General features: G+C 33.5%; 1 protein-coding gene and 1 pseudogene across 2 annotated transcripts; one reads left to right on the forward strand and one right to left on the reverse strand.

Annotated features, from left to right (window-relative positions):
* The first annotated feature begins 716 nt into the window (after window positions 1-716).
* LOC148205977 (oxoglutarate-dependent flavonoid 7-O-demethylase 1-like) lies at window positions 717-4,648 on the forward strand. Its single transcript, XM_088104002.1, has 4 exons — window positions 717-1,180; window positions 1,253-1,497; window positions 1,584-1,908; window positions 3,330-4,648. The coding sequence occupies exons 1-4, from the start codon at window positions 932-934 to the stop codon at window positions 3,600-3,602; spliced, it is 1,092 nt and encodes a 363-aa protein (XP_087960128.1). The 5' UTR covers window positions 717-931; the 3' UTR covers window positions 3,603-4,648.
* Window positions 4,649-7,718: 3,070 nt separating this feature from the next.
* Window positions 7,719-10,818, reverse strand: LOC148205978 (pentatricopeptide repeat-containing protein At4g33170-like; annotated as a pseudogene). The gene is made up of 2 exons (XR_015783416.1): window positions 8,924-10,818; window positions 7,719-8,107 (listed from the first exon to the last, which is right to left on the reverse strand). The product of XR_015783416.1 is annotated as a pentatricopeptide repeat-containing protein At4g33170-like (transcript).
* Between the last annotated feature and the right edge of the window lie 9,991 nt (window positions 10,819-20,809).

Genomic DNA, 20,809 nt, shown 5'->3' on the forward strand with positions numbered 1-20,809 from the left:
AAATAATTATATACACAAATCTAAGGTTGTCAAAGTGAGTTGGTTTTGCTCACATGGGTTGGCTCATTACAGTTACACTCAACCCGACTCATTTATTAGTGAACCAAAATTTTGATAATCCGGTTCAATGTAATATAAAGCTTGATGTATTAGTAAATTTACTTTATTTATTTATTTATTATAGTACAATCAAAGTGGATTGAACTGATTGTTTTTTATAACATTAATCAAAATATTCACCTATTTTACAAAATATTAATATAAAAATAGTAGTTGAAAATTAAAGTTTCAACATGCAAGTAAACAAACAAATTAATTAAACACCTATAATATTTAAAAACTATTGAACAATATTATAGTATTTTAAATCTTACAAATCCATACTGATATGAATACGATACAACACCTTATACATATGATCAAATAATATATATAATTGAATTTTCCATGCAGCATAACATTTATAAGTGCAACTCCAAAAATTGATGCATATATACAAGAACGTGTTGCCATTTGTCTAATCATAAAGGCTATTTAAATCTTATCAAATAATTTGGTGTGACAAATAATTACGATACGATTTGATTAAAGATGTTATTTTCACTATACTTATTTTAAATAAAACTATTTTGATAACTTGTTATAATAATATAATATTTGGATTACGAAGACGTTTTTAAATGATATATAAATATATGTGTGCGTGTATAAAAAAGAACATTACATAATTTGTATAGAAAATTAAATTAGTTGGAAGAAAAGAAGCTGTTACAGTGGGATTGATAGGCATCGTGGCCGTACGCATTATTTAGTGACAGTCAAAGACATCTGCACAATATAATAACAATTTTAACCTCCAAGAACGGGTCCAAACTGAACTTCTTCCTGCATAAATACCGATCACACCTTTGGGTGGCATGCACCTTTAATCATGGCTTCAACACAGGTTAGTGACTTTGGGAGCTCTCATTCTGTTCTTGGTGTCATGGAAGTCGCCAACAAACCAGAAATGGGAATACCAGAAATGTATATTCGCCCACAACAACCTTCTATTCGATCAGATGAACCCTCTTTGCCAACTATTCCCGTTTTCGACTTTAAAAGCTTGCTGCATGAAAATTCCAGAGATGCTCAACTTCTCAAGCTGTACACAGCATGCAAAGATTGGGGTTTCTTTCAGGTTTCTACTTAGTAGTATAATTAGTGATTTGTTGCTTAGTTTTCCCTTTGCAGTAACTGTTTCTTTATGCAGGTGGTGAACCATGGTGTTAGCTCTGAACTGCTGCAGAAGCTGAAACATGAGATCGAGAAATTCTTCCAACTTCCCATTGAAGATAAGAAGAAATATCAAATCAGAGCAGGTGATGTTCAAGGTTACGGAAGTGTGATTAGATGTAAAGATCAAAAGCTTGACTGGGGGGACAGATTCTACATGGTGATCAACCCAGTTGAAAGAAGAAAGCCATATCTTCTCCCTCAGCTCCCTCCATCACTCAGGTCTTCTAATCAAAAGTTAGAGTTTTTATCTTAACAGTTGACATAACATAATGAACATAAACAGATGTATATATGTATTTGTGAAGGGAAAGTTTGAAGTCATACTTCAAAGAACTGAGGAAGCTTGGTATGGAACTTCTTGGATTGCTAGGAAAAGGCATAGGAATGGAGATGAAGGAAGTGGAAGAGTTTTTTGATGATGGGATGCAGTCAGTGAGGATGACATACTATCCACCATGCCCTAAACCAGAGATGGTTGTAGGGTTGACCCCTCATTCTGATGCCACAGGCATAACCATCCTTCATCAGATGAATGGAGTGGAGGGTCTGGAGATAAAGAAAGGTGGGGTTTGGATTCCTGTGACCTTTCTACCAGATGCTTTTGTAGTTAACGTTGGAGACATCATGGAGGTCTGTCATGCTTTTCTTTACTTTTTCTTATGTTTTTCTTCGTTTAATAATATCATCATGCACGTGGCTTATTGAACTTGGTGTTAGGTTTGGATATGCACTCTGGTTTTCTGCATCAAATCAAACTTATATGATTTATTTTTTATAAGATAAACCTTTTTTTTTTTTTGCTTTAGATGGATAAAACAGAACTCAACATCATCACGTCAGGATTACGTACGGCAATCAATGAAAACGGTTTAAAATTTTATGGACAAATGATCGATACTCATAATAAAAACTTATTATGAAAATAATAATAATAACCTATATTTAATTAAAATTTTGATAAGTATGTGATATTTTAAATATTTTGAAATAGTTTATGTGTGATCTTTGCAATTAATTATGTTTTCAAAAGGCTTTTAATTCAATTTGTTTGATGAATAAGTTTATTATAAGTAGTTTAGGTTCATGTCCATTTGAATTAGAAGTAGAGAGGGGAAAAGGGAAAAAGTAAGAATGGTACAAGTAAAAGAGAGATAAGGTAGAAAGAAATCAACACAAATTTTCTGCATTCTTCTCTCATATTCCACAAAGATGTCTTTAAGAAAAAAAAATCGAGATATAAGATTTTAAAGCAAATAATACCTCATACGTCAGTGAACCAGTAAAATAGATAATATAAAATACGTATTAATTAAAATACGTATTTACTATATCCTTATTAGCATTCCTCCTCCCTTTCCTTTTTAAACTGCACAGAATCAAAACAACAATTATGAACTATGTAGGGAGATGAAGATGAACAGAGAAGAACTTGATTGAATGAGTATATTAGTTAGATAGGTTAGAGGAACCTATATATATTACTTGGATGTGCAATATGCATGATATTGACTTGGTTTGATTACTCTAAATGAACTGTCAAGAATAATAAAGTTTACTTATCATAACGCTTATTTTTGAAATTGGAATTGGAATACCAAAAGCAGTTACTTGAGGAGAAAGAAAGTGAAGAGTTCAGAAGTTTAAACTATAAGAAAAGTAGAATGGAAAAAATGTCTTTTTTTAAAAAAAATTTACTTCTAGAAGTCGTTTTTATTTTTATTTTCTTTAACGTTTCCTCAACTAATAAAAGAAAGAATATTGTTATCCATGTTTTCTTTTTACTCAATTTATTTTCTCTTATTTGAATCCACTTCAAAGGGATGGTTATCATAACAACAATGGATACAAAATAAAATAAAATAACTTTTGAAAATATGTGTTTAATGCCTCAAAAATAGGAATGTTTTGAGGGTTGGAAAAAATAAAATGATTATTGTAAAAATTTCACTTAAGATTGCATTTATCTCTGCACATCTAAAGAATGATGTTATTCAATGTAAATGATAGAATGAGCATATCCAGAAAAAGTGAAGCTTTGGGTGATGTTGCAGATTCTAAGTAATGGAGCCTATACGAGCATAGAGCACAGAGCTGCAGTGAACAAAGAGAAGGAGAGAATCTCCATTGCCATGTTCTTCAACCCTAGATTTGAGGCAGAGATTGGACCTGTCAAAAGCTTGTTAAATTCTGAAAACCCTCCCTTGTTCAAAACCATGCTCATGGAAGATTACTTCAAAGACTTTTTCTCTCGCAATCTTAATGGCAAGTCCCACTTGGACAAAATGAGGCTTAAAACTCTTCACTCCCTCAAACATTCAACTTAATATAACATATCTTCTTCTATATACTTTATCCATCATAAACTCAAATATTGCAATCAAAGTATATACATATGTATATGCATGTATTTGCATGTGTATATATGTTCTAGATATGATGTGAATGCATCCTTTCTTCTTATCTTAAGTTTGAGTCTGTTGGATACAAACAAAGTCCCACATCGGATAAAATAAGAGATGAACATAAGTTTATATACACATAACATATTTTCATTGATAAGAGACCTTTTGGAATGACTTGAAAAGCAAATCCGTAAGAGCTTAGCCCAAAATTAATGGAAAGCATTTAAAATAACCTCTAGACTAGATATAAGACTAAAATTAATTTTATAGGATTGAATTGTACTTAAATTTTTTTTGTGACAAATAAAAGGGTCGTCTTTTATCTTTCTACAATTTAAAATCAAAGTTTTGTTTTTGTTATATAACAACATATAAGTGCTTGTCTTGTGTCTAACGAAAGATCACACATGCAATCTCATATACCCAATAACATGTTTACGATGCCTTTTTAATATGTGATTGAGTAATAAATATTTTTTTATTTCTAAAATAAATATTAATAATTTGACTTAAAATATATACTGTATATTAAAAACAATAATTTCAAAGTTCGAAGAAATAAAAAATAAAGAAAAGTTTAGAAACCAAAACTAAAATTGGATCAGTTTGTGTAAATATGAAGTCTTAGCATTAAAATATTTGTTCTCAAGTTTGAGTACATTGAAAAAGTTTTACATCGATCGATGTTTAAAATAATTTGTAAAACACTACATATAATAAAACTGTAATCCAAAATAAATACTTTCACTTGTAGCAATTCTAAGTTTACGAAAATTTTAGGGTGTAATCATGTCCAATCCTTTTAATAAAGTATTGGTGAAAGATTTTTTTTCAACTCCTTAACATTTACAATGAGGCATGTTTTAAAAGAAAAACTTTTACATAATAAAATATACGAAAGTTTCAAAACAATACACAATAAATCTTTTTGATATTTTAGAGAAAAAATCAAATTAATATAATGATGGACATAGATGATAAGACAGCAAATAGTCAAATAAAAGATAAAAGCATATAGTTTGATAAAAGAAAATCAACAAAAAGTAATACTAATTATATTGATTATTATTTGAAAAAGAAGATGGTGTATTTTACCTCTAGTTGATTAACTTTTCAATATCCTTTTTTCCATTCATGTGGTATTTTATATTTATAAGAATTCCAAGTTGTTTTTGTTAAGTGACATTGCAATGTGGAAATTAATAATTATATAAATTTATTAGTTTAATTATGTTTATATATATATATATATATATTTGTTTTTTTTATTAAAAATGAATTTTGTGAAGATCTAGAAAATAGTTTAAAACTAACCATGGTTTTAAATATGACCGTCAATTATTTTATTAATAAAATATCAAATTATAAATAAAATTTTTATTAATCTTATAAAAATCATCATATTTTTATAACTCTTTTATATTATATGTTTTCATTCTAGATTTATGACCTCATTATTCATGTGTTTGAATATTAGAGATTGTATGAGTGGTTTTTGCTAGAATTCTACACTTTCAATCAATTAGAACTAAAAACAAAGTTTACTTTTTGTACCTTTTTGAAATTAGTTAGTATTTTGAGTTGCATTTGGTCTTTAGTCTAATATATGTGAATCAAAATAGTTCAAGGTAAATATTTGTTTATATGTGACCATAAGGATGTGATCAGATCTTTAGTTGAAATTTTCTTTGTGTAATTAGGATAATATGTGAAAACTAGAACCATTAGGAGCAACCTTTTAAATGGCAAAACGGATTAGATTCGACGGGCCAACCCGCCAGCTTGTTCAAAAAGGGACGAGTTAGGTTGAGAGTGTTACTCCCTCCACCACCCCATCTTCTTCCTACACCTTTCCAATTTTTTCTAAATTCCAATCTTACTCTTTTTACTTTTATCTTTACCTATTTTACTTTTCATTTTTAAAACCGTAATCTCCTTTCACTTTCACTTTTTCTCTCGTCCGCATGCCCCCCATCCCCCTACCCCCAACATTCACTTTCTCTCTTTCTTTTCGTTTCCACATCCGTTAACCATCCTCCATTCTCGCCTTGGTGTGTTGGTAGTGCATCATTCGGGACGGTGGGGGTTCGTGGCGGTGGTGGTTCGATCTGGTGGTAGTTCGATTCGATGGTGGTTTGTGTGTTTGAGCTAAATAACGAATTTGATACGAAGGATCTTGAATCTATTATGAAGATCTTGGGGATTGAGATCATTAGATGAAGTTTGCAAGAGACCTACTTTTGAAAAATCCTTTACAAGTCTGGATGGTACTTTCCACTATAAGCTAAATGATGAATTGTCTCCAAAGATTGTGAAGGAACAAAGTTATATGGATGGTATTCCATATTGAAACATTGTTGGTTTTGTGATGTATGTGATGGTTTGTACTCTCCTAATATGGCCTATGATGTGAGAATTGTTATTAGATTCATGCCAAATCTTGGGTGAACTCATTAACAAACACTTAGATTTTTCATTATCTGAAGGGATAACATATAAAAGTTATAGTTTATGGTGGAGCTAGAAGATATGCCATATATGCTCCCATAAAAGGTTGCGTTAACTCATACTACGTTGGGTGTTTGGACCCAGAAAATTTCTCATTTGTTGTATAGAAGCGCTTAAAACTTAGAAGGTTGTCACTTTTTCAACCACTAAAGCAGAGTACATTGTCACAACAGAAGCAGTAAATTAAGCCTTAAGGTACAAGGTTTAGCTGAGAGCTCAAGATGCAAGACCAATTTGTCACCTTCTCCTATGACAACTACAATGTTATACAATTAACCATGAACCAAGTTTATCATCAAATAATGAAGCACATTGACATCAAGTTGCATTTTGTAAGAGAAGATATTTCTAAAGAATTTATTAAGGTGATAAAAGTCTCCACAGTTCATAATCCCTCTGATATGATTATGAAGATTCTAATAAGTGATAAATTCTTTCATTGCTTCGATTTGATCTAATTGATTAGTGAAAAAGCCTATAATAACTAAGTGGCAAGTAGCTATTCTCGCTCAGAAGATTTGTGTTTATTTAAGGTGGAGATTTCTTGAGATTATTTCAATAAAAGCTTCTTAAAGCTCCTAGGTACTCTAATGGTTCCATACCATCTAACTCCTTTAGACCATTCAGTAGCAAATGTGTATATTCTAATATCAATGTGGGTACAAATGTATGCTCTCTTGATTTCTACTAAGACTAGTATTGTTTAGAGAAGTCGTCTAACCAATGTGTTAGCTCAGTAGTAGTAGGAAACATTATTCAGATGTCTTCTCCACTAATTTAGACGTGTTTTATGGAAGTTAATTATGGTAGTTATTATTTTGTATAAATATAATCTTGTGTCAACAATTATTGTTAAATGAGAGTTATTTTTTGTAAGATCCTAGAAAATTTTAATTTAGTAGAATAACAAAAATGATGAGTTAAGTTTAATGTTGATAAGTACGAGAAATTACATTTTTTTTTCAAATTATAAAATGATTTATCATAATCTATCTAATTGTAGACTATAATAACAAGATACCTGCTACGAAGAAAATAGTAAGTGCAAAAACACAATTACGTTATCGACTTAAAGTGGTTGCTGAATCAGTTCAAACTATAAAGAAACCTTGTCAATATCAGGTTGAATGGAAAATCTTTCCGCTATCAAAGGTAGAATGTGGAATGTTCATTTAATATTATTCACAAGGAGTCCATTTTAATATTATTTGACAATTCACTAAGCAAATTTAGTTTGACATATAATATACTTTTAAAAATATAAGTAAATATTGGTTATAAATATATTTAATTAGAAATAGATCATTTATCTAAAATTTACTATATATTATAATTAAAATAATATTAAAATACTTTAAATTTTTAAAATTCAATATATACAAAATAAATACTAAAAGAAATAACTATGAAAACTAACTTTTAGAATAACTCAATTTTTATTTTAACTAATTCAAAAACAACTAATTTGTCGAATGTGTGCACATGCATATACTTGTGTAATTTCTTAAAATAATGAGGATGCGAATAATATATAAAATAAGAAAGGTATGTATTGTGTTTTAATCAAGTAGAGTGTAGATGTAGCACTAGGTAGTCATTGTGAGTATCCTTCTGGAAAATTTATGCTTTGTAGTAACATCAATGGAAGAATATCTATAATATATATTGTTTCTTTCAATAATTTTAGCCTTTGAAACTGACAATTCATTATTTAGACCAAGTAAGAAGTGAGTTATGAGTTTTGTATAAGCTGTTGAATTTACCAATCAAGGCAGCCAATGGTGAAGAAACTTTTACTTCTTTGACTGACTGATGAGGCGTGTTTTGACATTGACAAATTCCAAACACATTCCAACTTTCTCCATTCCATTCTCCCCGATGTGTCTCTGTATTTGATGCAGTTTTTCAAGTGATTAAAACTGGAAACAATGGAAAAGGTGATTAGGACGAAGTTCTAATACAAATCAAAACAAGAAGTCAGCATATTTTAGAAATATTTTATACAGGATCACCCAAGAACTCTGATAAAATGACCATTCATTAATTTACCAATGGTTACTGAGATAGAAATTTAGCACATCCTAGAGAGCAAGTAAAAAATTTAAGTGGCTTCAAAGTCAAAGAAAGAAAACAATGTAATGAAACCTTTATAATTATTCCTTGCTATTTTAAAGAGATAACCTTTTATTGTTTAGCTACCTTCTATGTCCCTCCTTTTCCATCAATTTTGTTTCCTAATTGGCAGTTAAACTTTTCATTGTGAATACATTGAAGCAGAAGTCTTAACCATTCTAGCATTTGTAAATTTGTGTAGTTGTTTTCCATAGTGGGACTTTGAACTACGAATCAAGCTATTGATCGGGACTGAAATAGCATCCCGCATCAAGCAATGTTTAAGGTACATGAGACCCAAAGTGTACTCACCTAGTCACCTCTAGAGCTTCTTCACAATGTTGTTAACACATCATATGTCAAGTAGATTAAGTAGAGTACTTCCCTGCCCAACCTCCTTAACTACATTTCATGCAATAACCATGAGAAAACAACAAAGGGAATAACACAAATTCCACACATCTCTTTGTTTGTAAGCAATTTTCAAAGTCACAATTCCCCTATCTGCCTTCACTAAAAAGTTCGTGAGGAAATATCTTAAATTTGATTGAACTCAAAAAGAAGATAAAACGCCAAAAAAAATTGAAAGCATACTACAGGACTACAGTAAGAAAAATACCTACCACTGAAAAAATCAGGTTTTCTCAGTATCATCTGTTATTCGAAATAACTCTCTAACATATTCACAGTCACTAATATGTTCTACCATAAGTCTCTACACGTACAGCTACCATTCACAAATCTATGGTATCTGTTGACATCCCTCACAATAATTTCCCTTTCCAAAACTCTTGTCATATACTTAAAAGCCTCATGGCAATCCTTACAAATCCTCAAATTCTTCACAATCCTTAACGGCTTCCCGGGTAGTGCAGATCCACACAAAACCCCAAACGCAACAGCCAACTTCTCACTGTGATACCAAAGAGCCTCTTTTCTCTTTTCCTCCTGAACATTATGCAACACCTCATCCCAAACAGGAACATACCCCAATTTTTCAATATCCCCCATAAGCTCTGACAACTTCTGATAAATTTCCTTGGACCTCTTATGCTTCCAATCCGCCGCCACAAACACATGAACTTCTCCCTGCACTTCAATCCAACTACTCCCTATTTTTTTGTTCACCCTCCTATCCTTTATCATCTTCCTCATTTCTGCAACATCATCCCACCTCCCCACACTCGATAACACGTTAGAAACAACAACATAAGCAAAAGGATCATGCGGCTCTAGCTCTAATACCCTCTTTGCCATATACCAAGCTCTGTCGGCCTCACCAAGATACGCACAAGCCGATAGCAGAGCTCGCCAAACTGCAGCATCCGGCTCAAACGGCATATTCAATACAACCCTCTCAGCACGATCAAATTCTCCCGTACGCGCCATTGCACCCACCAAACATGTACAATGCTCCAAACTCGGCTTCAAACTATAATTCACAATCATCCTCGTAAACCATTGATCAATCTGCCGAAACATCCCAGCATTACACAAAGCAGTCAGGATCGCCAAAAAGCTATACTCATCAGGCACAAGTCTACAACCTTCCATAGACTCGAACAGTTCAAAAGCAGATTTATAATCCCCTTGCTGCGCATAAGCAGCCATCATTGCATTCCATGCCACAATACGCATATGAGACAAACTATCCTCAAAAACCCTCCTCGCATCGTTAACAACACCTGCTTTACCATACCCATTAACGAGAGCACTACCCACCACCACACTGGTATCAAACCCCGCAACAATTACGTGTGCATGCATCATTTTACACTGCTCCAAAGAAGCTAGCTGACCCGCAGCGCGTAAACCCCCGGAAACGCTGTAAACAGTGGACGCAAAACCCCGACGTGCCATGTCTGAAAAAGCGGATAAAGCGTCCAGAGAGCGGGAATTCTGGGCGAGAGCAACGACCAAGGCGGAAAAACAGACATTATCCGGGTGGGGAATATCGTCGAACACTTTGCGGGCATTGAAAGGCATGCGAAACTTAGCGTAGAGTGAGAGGAGGGAGGAGGCGGTGAAGGGATGGCGGTCGAGGGCGAGTTTAAGGGCAAGGGAGTGGAGCGAGAGGGCGAAGGAGAGAGCGGAGACGGCGGCACAGGATTCGAAGAGGGAAGTGAGGATGTAGTGGTTGGGGAGAGTGGGGTAGCGGAGCATGGCGAGGAAGTGGCGGAGGGAGAAGAGAGTGTTGGAGTGGCCGGAGATGAGGGCGCTCCATGAGACGACGTTGGGAGGAATAGGGAGATGATGGAAGAGGGAACTGGCATAGGAAGAGAGGTTTGATTTGAAATAGCTGGTTATGAGTTTGTTCCACACTGCGCGGTCTTTGGTCTCCGACCTTATGGCCCGAGCGTGCATCGCACGTGGATCCATCCTTCCTTCTCCTTCTCCTCACACCACACCATTACTCACTCTCTCTTTCATCTGCATTTCTCACAACACTTTCAACTTCAACCACCATTGCTTCAAACTCAGGTTTAAACACTTGTAACCTCAAAAAAAAAAAACACACCCACTATCCTTCGCCTTTGAACCATTGAAATATATTTCATACATTTTTCATATAAAAAAAAAAGAAAATCATGAACAGAAGGGAACACAAAATAATGCAGATAGGTCATGGAATGAATGATAAAAAATACAGAAACAACAAAAAAACATAACTACGAATGAGAACATAATATAATTTAAGTTTAATTTGGTCCTAGTTTTAGGCTTTTTTTTTTTGAAAGTCATCCTGTCGGTAAGATCTCATAGTTAAAAACAGTTCAAAATGATTCTTTTGGCTTACGGAGTTAAAAACATAACGGTACAATTGCATCTATGGCAAAAACTGAATGATGTGTACAGTTTTGCAATATGTGACACGTTTGATATATTTTAAGGTGTCAATTTTAAAAATAAATTTGAATGATGTGGAAAAAGTTTAACTCAGGGTTAAATAAAATTACAATTAGGTTAGAATCCATTCACGATTTGGGGTTCAAGAATCTGGTGAAAGTGATCTTCAATTTAGTTTCATCGTTCGTTAAAGGTGCAATTGGAAGAATCCCGCCTGCCAGCAACCCGTTTCAGCATTCATAATCTCTCTTTCTTCATTCGTTTTTCAATTCAACCACAACAAAAGAGAGAAGGAAACCTACTGCACCCACCTCCATCTTCTTTGCATGAGGCCACTATAATACCACCTTCACCCACGGCTACACTTTTCTCACCTCGCCTTTACGTCGGAGCCAGACGTGATCGTCGGTGTTGCTGCAACTTTTCCAAGGCGCATCGATGGCCAGGAGCTCCACCAACGTTACCACCAGCCCTTTTTCTCAGTTATTGTTCAACCTTCCTCCTCCTCTTTGAATGGGTTTTTTCTGGTTGTGGGGGTTTGAGGTGAAGAAGAATACAACAATGGGGTGATAGTTGCCGAAATGTTGGAAGAGAGATGGGGTTTGTGATTGTTTGTGAATTGCAAATTGGCAATTAGGGTTTCTGATTTTGCACAAGATTTTGTGAATTGAGATTCTGATTTTGAAAATTACAATTGGGGCTTCTGATTTTACACATGATTTTGCACAAACCCTAACCCTTTTCTTTTACCTAATAACTTTAACTTTTTAACATTTCCACAACCTTGCCAACTCAATTCACCTCACCTCAATTCGATCTAGAGTTTATTTATCATTTCGCTGCGCATTTCACTCTCGGAGGAAGCTTGAGGAGTTTGAATAGCATTCGCACAGCTCTAGTAAGTCTTCTCCTCAGGCGTCTTCCATCAACCGTTGCGCGACCATCTTCTTCACCGTCAATGATGTCGCAACTGTCTTATAGACCACTCAAATGCAAGCCTCTCCACCGTCGCACCATCACCACCCGAGTTTCCTTGCCGCGGCCATCCAGGTTCGTTCATCACCACCTCAGAACCGAACAACCGAACAGAAAACCCAGAATAAAGAAAGCCTAATGAAGATTGGGCGAAATTGCAATCAAGTGTCGTCGTGAAGGTTCCAATCGCGCATCATTGGACCTTCATCTCCTCCATTCACATAACCTGCAAAGAGGAAAACCAAGAAACCAGAAGCAGCAACTCAATTGGAGAAGAATCACAAGATCCATCTCGTGAGTTCCATCTTCTTTGCACCGCCGCCATGCGCTGCCAGCAGAACCACCATGAGCCAAAGCCTCCACATCTCACACCACCACTGCTCAACTACAAATCATCAAAACACAATGCCTCACGAGCCATGGCGTCTCTCGCATAGCACAATGCGTTCTCTCTTTCGCAGCGGCGTAGGAACTCATTTACCCCAATCTACTAAAACCCTAATTTTGGGTGGAGAAGAGGCTGCCACGTGGCAATCCCTCATTGGACAAAATACCTTGAGTTAAAGCTGGTCAAGTTTGTTTGAGTATGGTTAAATCTAGTCAAACTAAGGCCTCTTGTGAAATTTTGTAAGGAAATAAGGGTCTAAAGCACAAATGGAGGAAAATTTAGGATTTATGTGTAATTTTGGAAAATTCAGAAGGGCTCAAAGAGAAAATTCAGTTGTTAAATTAATTCAAATATTTATCAAATATTCTTAAAAACTGATTAAATCTGATGAATATTTGAAAGATATAAGATATAAGATATAAGATAAAGATTTTATCAACAGAATACTCAGAGTCCAAGCCCAATTAAGCCCTATATAAAGAGACCCAGGGAGTCAGAAATCATAACTCATTCATTCACTCAGACTCCTCTAGTAGAAGCATTCATTCACCACTCCTCTCACTTTTATTTCACCACATGTTTCATTCCATTCATGGAGGGCTAAGCTTCTAGGGCTATTCCACTATAATTTCATTATGGATTATGAGGTTAAGTTGAATTAATGAATTTGTTTCTTTTGATTATTGATTTGAGTTATTCTCCTTCTATGTCTTTCATCTCTCAATCATATTAAAAGCAATCATTTTTGCATCATAAGGTGTTTGAATCTACATGCATATTAATCATATGAGTTCAAGGGTTTCTAGGTTTGATTGAGAATCTACTTTGACTAATTTTAGGAACTTTCATATGATTAAACGGGTTTTTGCTATCAATTGATAATGTACTTTGATTGGTGGTAATAATTTCAACTATAATTAATTGAGAATTTACTTTGATTAATTAGCTTTTAATTTGGTTAGGAGATTTAAGAATAGACATGATTAAACACAATAGAATTTGATTGAGAATGTACTTTGGTTGAATTAATTGTGAATAATCTAGAAAGTCTTGTATTTGATTGAGAATCTACTTTGGTTAACTGTGTGATCGCACTAAAATTAATTAAGAATGTACTTTAATTAATTTGAAACTTGAACAATAATCAATTGAACAATGATCTAGGGATAACCGATGATGAATCTATCTTGGAAAAATAGTGGAATTAGTCTATTTCATCATAATTGTTTCTAAGTTTCCTATTTGTTCTTGAAACATTCTTCAAACATTAACTTCATTAACATAGTTTCTCACTTTTATTCTTGAGCATCACCATAGATACACCACCATCATGATTATCCTAATCATGAATCACACCATGAGCATCACCAAACCATGAACTCCATCATGACAAGACTTAGTTACATTCATGTACCTTACCTCACCGACTATAGCCGCTCCTACAGTCAAATCTATAGATTCCCCATACAGATACACTCGAGCCATCATTTTTTTGGCTTCGAACCTGTTCTCCTATCACATAAGGCTGAACATTTATCCCCCTCACTAAAGAAGATTCATCACTCGAATACCATTCTCTTTTATACAATTATTTGCCAAAGAGAATGTCACTCTCTTTTCAACAAGCAATGCCAAAGTGAGTCACCCCGTTTTAAATAACCAATGCCAAAGGGAATATCCCACCCTTTTCAACAACCAATGCCAAAGGGAGTCACCACTATCTTTTCAATAACCAATGTCAAAGAGAACATCTATTCGTAGATAGAACCAACATTTAGTAGGTACAACAAGTAAACTAATCTCCCATGCCTCATGATCATTATCCACACACACTCTTGTGCATTCCATCTTCCACTCATGCTTCAGTCTCAACCACAAGTCAATCTTGACCCTAAACAGAACCTTTAAACTCATTCTCTTATTCTCATCACGTTCTATAACTTCTCCAAAATAGAGTTGTTGATGCAAGGTTGTGTTCTCCAACACTAGACCTCGAATTGACTATCCGAACGGACAAAATGAAGAACCATAAATTTGGAACCTACTGTCCAAATATCAGCCCGATCCAACAGTGAACGACTTTACAAAAATGAAAACACTAGTGCAGATTTTATGAAATTCCCCAAAACAGAGCTTCTGATGCGAGGCTATTTTCTCCCAAACTAGATCTTCGATTGACGATCCGAACGGTAAAAATGAAGAACCATACGTTTGGAACTCACTGTCAGAAAATCATCCCTATCCAATAGTGAACGACTTCACAACAACGAAAACACCAGTGAAGGTTTTATGTTATGCGGGAATGACTTCTTTTCTTTCTTTCTCTCCCACTTGGCTTTTCCCTCTCTTCAAATGACTCTAATGTGTCCTACTAATCTGACCTATCTCCACTAAAACAAAGTGAGACAAAATGATCAACATTATTTGACCTATTCTCCACATAGGAAGGAATTCCAATAACCCAACACTTACAACATATATTTGCATGGAAACCCCCAAGCATCATAACTTACTTCTCCCTTAGCATCAAACCCTCTGTTGGGATAACCCAACAAGCCATACATACATTCATAGAAAAAACCCAAAAAAAATATTTCATACACCCTATCCCCATGCATACACAAACCCTTACCCAACAATAATCACAGATAATCATAACAATATTCATATACATGCATCAACACAAAGATTATCAATCAAGATAATCAAGAACACATATGAAATACAACAACAAGAAAACAAAGGTAAGCTTCCCCATACCTTGGCCAATACTAGGGCTTTATCTACAATACTGACACTCCATCAATCTTCCTTTGCACTAAGAGTTTATGCTTTCTCTTTTCTTCTCCCAAAACGCCAATCTCCTCTCTTTCTCTGTTTTCTAGGGTGTCTAAACACACCAAAAACTACCTCTCTCTCTATACGTTATTATTTATAAATAACCCAACTTTATCTCTAATATTTCTCACTTATAATAATATATTTTATTCTAATTATAATGAGTCTATCAATAATGTATTATTATTGTTATTAGTATTATTTTCTAATAATAATATCTAATTATATCTAATAATATCTTAAGATATCTTTTAACTAGAAATATCTCAAAATATCTTTTATATCATCTAACAATACCTAATGATGATTTTCTCTAATAATAATATCTCTTTTAATCTTTAAACCCACCAAGATTATATCTCCTATTTTTATTTAACTAATTGTTAAAATAACAACAATTAAATTTTCTAAAATATTTACATGATATCTTTTTATTTATTTTCCATATTATTAAGTTGCATGTTTTTCTTTTCTACACCCCCTTATTTTAATTTATTCCACCTAATTATAAAAGATAAAAGACCATTTTACCCTTAGGCAAAAATATAAATAAACACTAGTGCAGAAAGAGCTTTAGACGTCTGTTATTTTGGGCTTTTAACGTCTATCTATGTTCGACGTCTATATGGGTGACGTTAATGAGACATCTGATCCATACAGGTCAGACGTCTATATAGACGTTTGACATTACAGATCAAACGTCTAAAGCGTCACCGTATTTGATTGGATCTTTTTCTGCTTGAGGCCTCTCGGGTTGCTCTTGGCTCATGGTGATTCGAGTTTACAACTTTATATTTTAGTTGAAGAGAATGTATTGTACGTTTTTTTTTGTATTGGATGGTTTTAAAAACGTAGTGGAGAGAATTGGAGGAGCGCAAAACGCAAGAAATTGTCGCCCAAGAACGCCGCCCAAGGACACAAGCAAAACTGCACCAAAACCCAACGAAAACGCATTTTAATCGGTTCAAATAAAAGATAATGCATCAAAGAGTGATGTAATCGAAGTAAAATTAATTTAAAACGGTGCAAAAGTAAGAAAACGAACCTGAAAAGCGTAACCCGTAGAGAGAAACGCGAGGAAGATTATGAACTTTAAGTATGCGTAACTGCTGCCTCGCGTTCGTGGTGTTTTAATGCAGCCATATAGAAGTCGGTTCTCCCCCACATCAAACGTCTATATGGCTTTAGAAGTCGGATTGGCGAGATCTGATGTCTAAACGGAGTTAAAAAGTGACTTTTTATATTTCAAAAATGAGTATATAGAAGTCGGTTCCGCCCACATCGGACGTCTATATGGTTGTAGAAGTCGGACTGGCGGGATCTGACGTCTAAATGAAGTTAAAAAGTGACTTTTTAGATTTAAAAAATGAGTATATAAAAGTCGGTTCCCCCCACATCGGACGTCTATATGGTTGTAGAAGTCGGATTGGCGGGATCTAACGTCTAAATGGAGTTAAAAAGTGACTTTTTAGATTTCAAAAATGAGTATATAGAAGTTTGTTCCCCCACATCAAACGTCTATATGGCTTTAGGCGTCTGTTCCCGTCAAAACAAACGTCTATATGGTTGTTTAATTTACGGAAAATGCCACCGGTTATTTTTTACGTTGGATATTCGAGGATTGGACGTCTAAAGGGTGACGTTAAAGGCCTTTTCTGTACTAATGAAAATAAAATAAATAACATAATAATTATGTTCTAACAAAGATGTACACATAAGAACACTAATTATCAACAAAAATACCAAAGTCTCAAGACTACCTTATTTCTAAGACCCCTATTTTCCTGGATCTTACACTTTTGAATTACATTTGAGTTGTATGTTACTTTTTTTTAATCGCCTTTGGAGTTTAACATCATTTTAGAGTGAAATTTATTTAGAGTTGAATTACAAAAAAAAATTATTTTTTTTGTTGGATTTAAAAAAATATTGTAATTAAGTGAGTCAGCCAACCCGTTTAACCTATTTGGGACGAGTCGGGTTCATTATTTTCGACTTGCTAATAAGTGAGTCAAGTTGGGTGGGTTCACTAAGTGGTCAACCTATGATAAATTGAACTTGATCGGGTCGAGTGACCCATTTTGACAACACTAAAAAAAAATAATAAAATTTTATTTAACCATCTATATCTTCTTTTCAATCATATTAAAATAAAGATATATGATTTAGAGAATAATGTGTACATATACTAAAATTTCCTTTAAAACTTGACCTTTAAACAAAGTTAGTTATTGATGATATCAAGGTCATCTAATTTTTTATTCATTTGTCACATATAAGAATTTATTAAGTCATCTTATAAGAATAAGAAGTTATTTTACACATATGAAATATTTACTAGTAAGAATTCCTTTTACTACAAGACAATTTAATATTAATTTACTAAGTCACAATTTATAAGCTTTGAAAGAATAAATGAATATATAAGTGTATATAAGACATTTTTTTCATTGTCTTTTTGTTGTTTATTGGTTAATTATATTATTTCATATTGTTAACAAACTTCATCTATTTATAAGTACAAAAAAGATTAATAGTGACTCATTGTTTCTAGGTTGTCTTTTTAGCCAAAAATTTTCATCTAAATGGCTTTTTTTTATGTTTTAAATTTATATTTCTTTATTAAGGGTTAAGGAAAATACCAAACTTTAATTGAATTGTTATGTTTTTGTACTAACCGTACTAAAATGAACATATATTGTTAAAAGGATAGGTTGTTTGTCTTAGGTAGATGATTTTTGTATGCTCATCAAATACTACTTTTTAGTTGTTTGCTCAAATAAGAATTGTTTAGTTCTTCAAATGTCTATCACTTGATCATAGGTAATCTAATATTTAATTTGCAGTAAAGGAAAACAAAAGCGGTTATTTTTATCTATACGCAATGGTTCCTAAACCGAGACATATACAGGCAAGGTAAAAAGTCTACCACTTTTTACCTCGGTTTAGAACTGAGGAAAAAGAGATAGAATTTTGCCTCGGTTCATAGCTAACTGAAGCAGTAGGTTTTTCCTTTTTTTATTTTTTTTTTCGACAGACTTTTCGCCTTGGTTCCTACTGAATCGAGACAGTATGTTAGACGTTACTGCCTCGGTTGGGACCTGAACCGAGACAATAAACTGTTTTTTAATTTTTTTTTGCCAGGCTTTCTACCTCGGTTGTGACCACAACCAATGCATATTTCCCTATTTTTTTAAGAACAGGTCTGTTTTTGCAACATTCTCAACTGCATAAACAGACTTACATATATTAAAGTTTACATAATTGTCTAGAACAACCCATAACAATTCAGAAGCATATTTTTTCAATAAAAATTAAACTAAAACATAAATCAATTCAAAGTAATTATAAATGAACTTCTTAGAAGCATAAATCAATTTAATGTAATCATAAATCAACTTAGAAGCATAAATCAATCTAATGTACAAAGTTAACCTAATCATAAATATGCTAAGGTAGAACTTACTATATACTAACATCTACATACTATTATAGAGTTCAATTACATATTTTGCAAGTGTTTTTCTTATGGATTTAAGGGACTTGTTTGGAATTGAAGTAGTATAATTGAATCTCTGCATAAGACACAATTAGTGTATATGAATTCTAAATTATAGAGAAAAAATTTCAGTAAAACTAAATATTACCATTTCCCATCCACTTGTAACATGGGCACGAATAGTGGTCATCATCCAATACATCATGTAGTAACCACACTCATATGACCCACTTTGTCTATTACACTACAATATATCATCATAATTATAAAATGTTAAGGAACATCACTAGAATGGTACAAAATGTAACAAATTATGGACTAAAAGACCAAACCTTAAGGAAAAACGGTATCGCGGCAGAGGGTGCACAAAGACAATGGTGTGGAGGCAGCACGCCGACGAAAATGCGGAGGGAGCGCAGCGGCAATGGCATGGAGGTAGCACACTGGCGACAGTGCAGAGGGAGCGCAGCGGCGAGACAACGACACACTTGCGTGAGAAGAAGGCACGCGACGAAGGCACTGCGAGGTACTGTGAGGTTGGATCTTGCGTGAGAATAACAGCGGAGTGGTGGCGACGGAGCGACAGCGATGCAGCGACAACAGTTTGGAGGGCGGTTGGAGAACAATGAGAGCAAGGGTAACTTGGAGGGAGTTTAAGCGAGAAGAAGAACAACAGTGCACAAGGGTAACTTCTGTGAATATATTAAGCTATACTGCCTCGATTATCAACTTAACTAATGCCTAAAGTACTAGAAAATAATTAAAAATGAAAAATATAATGGCAATTTTGAAATTATTTTGACCTTATATGTCTCGGTTGGCAGTAAAACCGATGTCAAAAGCTCAAATAGACTCGGTTCCCAGAAAACCGATGCAGTAGGGTAAATTAGAGCTTCCTAGCAATTGAAATGTCAACGCCCTTTCTGTCTCAGTTCTCTGAACAACCGAGACAATATCCTTGCCATTCCACTGAAGTTTCTGACTTGCAGAGGGACAAAGGGTATGTGTTAGAGTTTACGCCTCGGTTCTGCAAATATCCAAGGCAGTATGTGATTTTCAGAAAGTATGTCAGACTATATCAATGATAGCAGGGTGAATTGGCATTGTTTTATGCTTCAGTTTTTCACTAAACCGAAGTAGTAGAGCTCTCACGCTTCGGTTCCTTATAAACCGAGGTATATAACAATGCGATAACTACGAAAATGTCACCGCATTTTGATACGCTTCAATTTTGTAAAAATCGAAACGTATATAACGCATTAAAAGCCTCTTTTCTACTAGTGCTAGTCTCTCAAACATACATGTATAAATGCTGTGTTTTTTTAATGCATGTAACAAAATAATTACCTATTAAAAGTTAGTAGTTTGAAATATATTTAATATTATGATTTTTTATATTTTCTATCTAATTATTTTTCATTTTCTATTATTTTGAAATAAAATAACCAAAAAATTCTATATTAAAATTTTCATTAATGATATTTAGTTCCATTAAATTAATCATATTAAAAAACTTTCTTAACTTTTGAATGACTGTTTTTTAAACTAAATAACTTATCTGAATAGTTTCATCTTTAAGTGACAATTTTTTTAAAATTTAACCTTTTAAGATTTTACTGTTTTTTAAATTAATTATTTTTTAAAACTAAAATAGTCATTTTTAAAAAAAATATCTATAAAATAAATAAAAAATTTATTATAATTTTTTTAATATTTATTTTTTTAGTTATAATAATAACAGTTTTGTTATTTTTTGGTTTTGTAAAAAAAGACACACATTAGCATAACATATATGTTTTCATTAGATATAGATAATCAAAATAAGAGATTAAAATTAAAAAACAATTATAGAAACTCAAATTACTTATTTTTATACAATATTTTAAAATTTATGACAGAAAACTAAACTAGGAATTTTATAAAATATAAAAGTCCAATCGCAATATAAAGGGTCAACTTTGG

The sequence above is a fragment of the Vigna umbellata genome, chromosome 1 (genome assembly GCF_029865625.1).
Source record: "Vigna umbellata cultivar VRB3 chromosome 1, Vumbellata_1.0, whole genome shotgun sequence".
NCBI classification, from domain to species: domain Eukaryota; kingdom Viridiplantae; phylum Streptophyta; class Magnoliopsida; order Fabales; family Fabaceae; genus Vigna; species Vigna umbellata.

Coding starts and splice junctions, on each gene's coding strand:
- LOC148205977 (XM_088104002.1), top strand. CDS start 932: ATGGCTTCAACACAGGTTAGTGACTTTGGGAGCTCTCATTCTGTTCTT. Junction 1,498..1,583: donor CAGCTCCCTCCATCACTCAG/GTCTTCTAATCA, acceptor GTATTTGTGAAG/GGAAAGTTTGAAGTCATACT. Junction 1,909..3,329: donor ACGTTGGAGACATCATGGAG/GTCTGTCATGCT, acceptor GTGATGTTGCAG/ATTCTAAGTAATGGAGCCTA.